General features: G+C 33.4%; 1 protein-coding gene across 1 annotated transcript in view; it reads right to left on the reverse strand.

The window, feature by feature from the left end:
• LOC122264664 (inhibitor of Bruton tyrosine kinase) overlaps positions 1-2,500 on the reverse strand; it is a 27,752-nt gene that overhangs the window by 17,417 nt on the left and 7,835 nt on the right. The window contains exons 5-7 of the mRNA XM_086540207.1: positions 2,475-2,500; positions 1,676-1,984; positions 1,405-1,582 (exon numbers count right to left, since the gene is read on the reverse strand). The exon at positions 2,475-2,500 is cut by the window's right edge and continues 174 nt beyond it. Coding sequence (XP_086396333.1) covers positions 1,405-1,582; positions 1,676-1,984; positions 2,475-2,500 — 513 coding nt within the window. The remainder of the gene's footprint in view (positions 1-1,404; positions 1,583-1,675; positions 1,985-2,474) is intronic.

Genomic DNA, 2,500 nt, shown 5'->3' on the forward strand with positions numbered 1-2,500 from the left:
TGTGTGTGTGTGTGTGTGTGTGTGTGTGTGTGTGTGTGTGTGTGTGTGTGTGTGTGTGTGTGTGTGTGTGTGTGCGCGCGTGCGTGTGCGTCCTCTTATTCGAAGATTCCAAAGAGAGCATGGGGTAAACATGAAAAGATATTACTTAGTTTGAAAGTAATGTGGGGACTAATGAAGTCCATAAAACTTGTTAAAAATTGTTAAAAATATAAAAAGAATGTATCAAGCAATATCTGCAGTAACCAATTCTAAGCCTACTATAACTGACTTTGTGAATGAATTAACCCTTTAACCCATTCACGCCATGACATCCTATCAAGTGGTCGGAAAACATCCCCAGACTTGGATTACATCCTGAGACGTCATGCATTTTCTTGCCGAGTTCCAAGCAGGGCAGTTGTGGCATGATGAAGCGTCAGCAATGGATCACTAGATTGTTCTTAAATATAATCATTTTTTCTTAATTTTTTAGACTCTATTACTTTAGTTTAGATGTTCAAATGTTATAAAATAAGACATGATTAAATTTAAAAAAACATCACAGAAAACTTCGTGATATTGGTGACATCATGGTAATTTTTGCTTGTTGATTGGTTGAATAAAAAGATCTGAGCCAAAAAACTATTATAAAATAAATTGTGACTGACCAAGATATAAAATACAGTAAGAAATTACTAATGTAATACTACATCTACTTTGTCGTTTACCTGTGATATCACGTCACATGATGTCACAAGGTACATGTACATACCCATATGTACATATATGATTATTTACATTGTTCTTTTCATTAAGTTTAAAACGCTTTTTTGTGTCTATTAAGAAAGTGCTTCCACTTTCCATTGGTATTTTCACATAGAAGTGAAGAATATAGGCAAAGTTCAAAAAAATAACACTAGAAAAGCATTGCTGCAACATATTTTTCGACTAAAATAACTAATGGCAATATTTTTATGTGTGTTTATGTTGTAGATGCAGTCACGAAAACCATAAGATAAGGGTGGGTGAAAAACACTCTGAGAGGTTCAGCATGCCCCTGCGCAGTAGGAAAACGCCCCAGCACAAAGCATTGTGCACTTGTTATCTTCCTGACATAAGTGGGAGTAGGTGAAAATACATCCTGTCATGAATGGGTTAAAAGGTTCTACAATGCGGTAAACAATCATTTTTATCTACAATAATTCAATCGCACAAAAAAGTTAGTTATACTTTCAGAATCTACTTGGTCTAAATGTAAATGATCATACAAGGAAAATATCACAATCATTTTGTGGTTTCTTGTGGAATGTTGTTACAAATTGTGCATGACTAAACCTGAGCATGACTAAATTTAGTCACACCTCTTTTAGGGGTTAGATAACTAAAAAATTCCATGAGAAAAAGACATCTTTAACCATTTCATACCTTGGTGAATCCTCTGTTTTCTGGATTACAGGCTGAACTTGAGGAATCTTATCAGGATGGTGTATATTGTTGGAAAAACTTTTAATGTCAACATTTTCTTTAGCTAGACTTTGTGTAGTTAATAACAGCTGGTCAGCACTATTTTTTTTCTTCCTGATTTTTTGCCAAGGTGAATTTTCTGCAAGAAATAAAATTTTTAAGGGAAAGGTACATTCAATAAAAAAAAGTTTCAGTATCATAATTCCACACATGTATATGAATGCATACATACCAGTTGAAATATGATTATGATTTTCAAAATTTCCATCTTTTGGAATAATCAGCTCTGAATGGGATTCATTTTTTTCGAAGTGTGTTGTGATGTTTGCAATGTCCTTAGTGGGACGTTCTTCTAAGTCATCAAAGGTAAGGGCTTCCAATTCTTGTTCTAAGTCTTTTAGAGAATCAGAGTCAGATAATGAGCCCAAGGAAAACTGAGATGATGTTGAAGAATTTCTTGTGCGGGATTCACTCTGACTATTCTTATGTGAACGCTTCTTTTTTCGCGAAGAACCCTGGCCACTGCTCTTACTCTGTCTATCTGTGTTAATGCAGAATGAAATTGTATGTTACCAACTCAAAGTAAAATCAGTGTCACATATATAGCAGGGCCAGTGGCAACTATAGTCTTCTAATATTTAAGCTTGCACACCCATTGCTTGTCTGTGTGTTGGGGGAAGTTATGAATATACCTCGCTTTCAAAGATTTATCAAATTTAGTTATTATCTATGACAAGGATTTGATATTTGGAAAGTATAATAAAATCATAAAAATAATTTCCTCATAATTGTATAAATCAATCTGGTGTTACAAATAAAAATAAATCACTCCTTGTCAACACTTTCAGTTTTGCTTATCCTATAGTAGCCTACCACTTAATGAATATCATAATTACCACTGAATAACATGTTTTACTTTCTCTTATTCATTAAGATCAAAAATAAAATCAAAGGGTTGATAAATTTATTGTTTCTATTATTTCTTAAAGAAAGAAAAGGTAAAAGAAAAAAAAAATACTTCCAGACAGTACCTCTGACATATGTGTCTTCCCATTCT

This window comes from Penaeus japonicus, unplaced genomic scaffold (genome assembly GCF_977035675.1).
Source record: "Penaeus japonicus unplaced genomic scaffold, GWHDUDI00000001_assembly GWHDUDI00000009, whole genome shotgun sequence".
Classification (NCBI taxonomy): domain Eukaryota; kingdom Metazoa; phylum Arthropoda; class Malacostraca; order Decapoda; family Penaeidae; genus Penaeus; species Penaeus japonicus.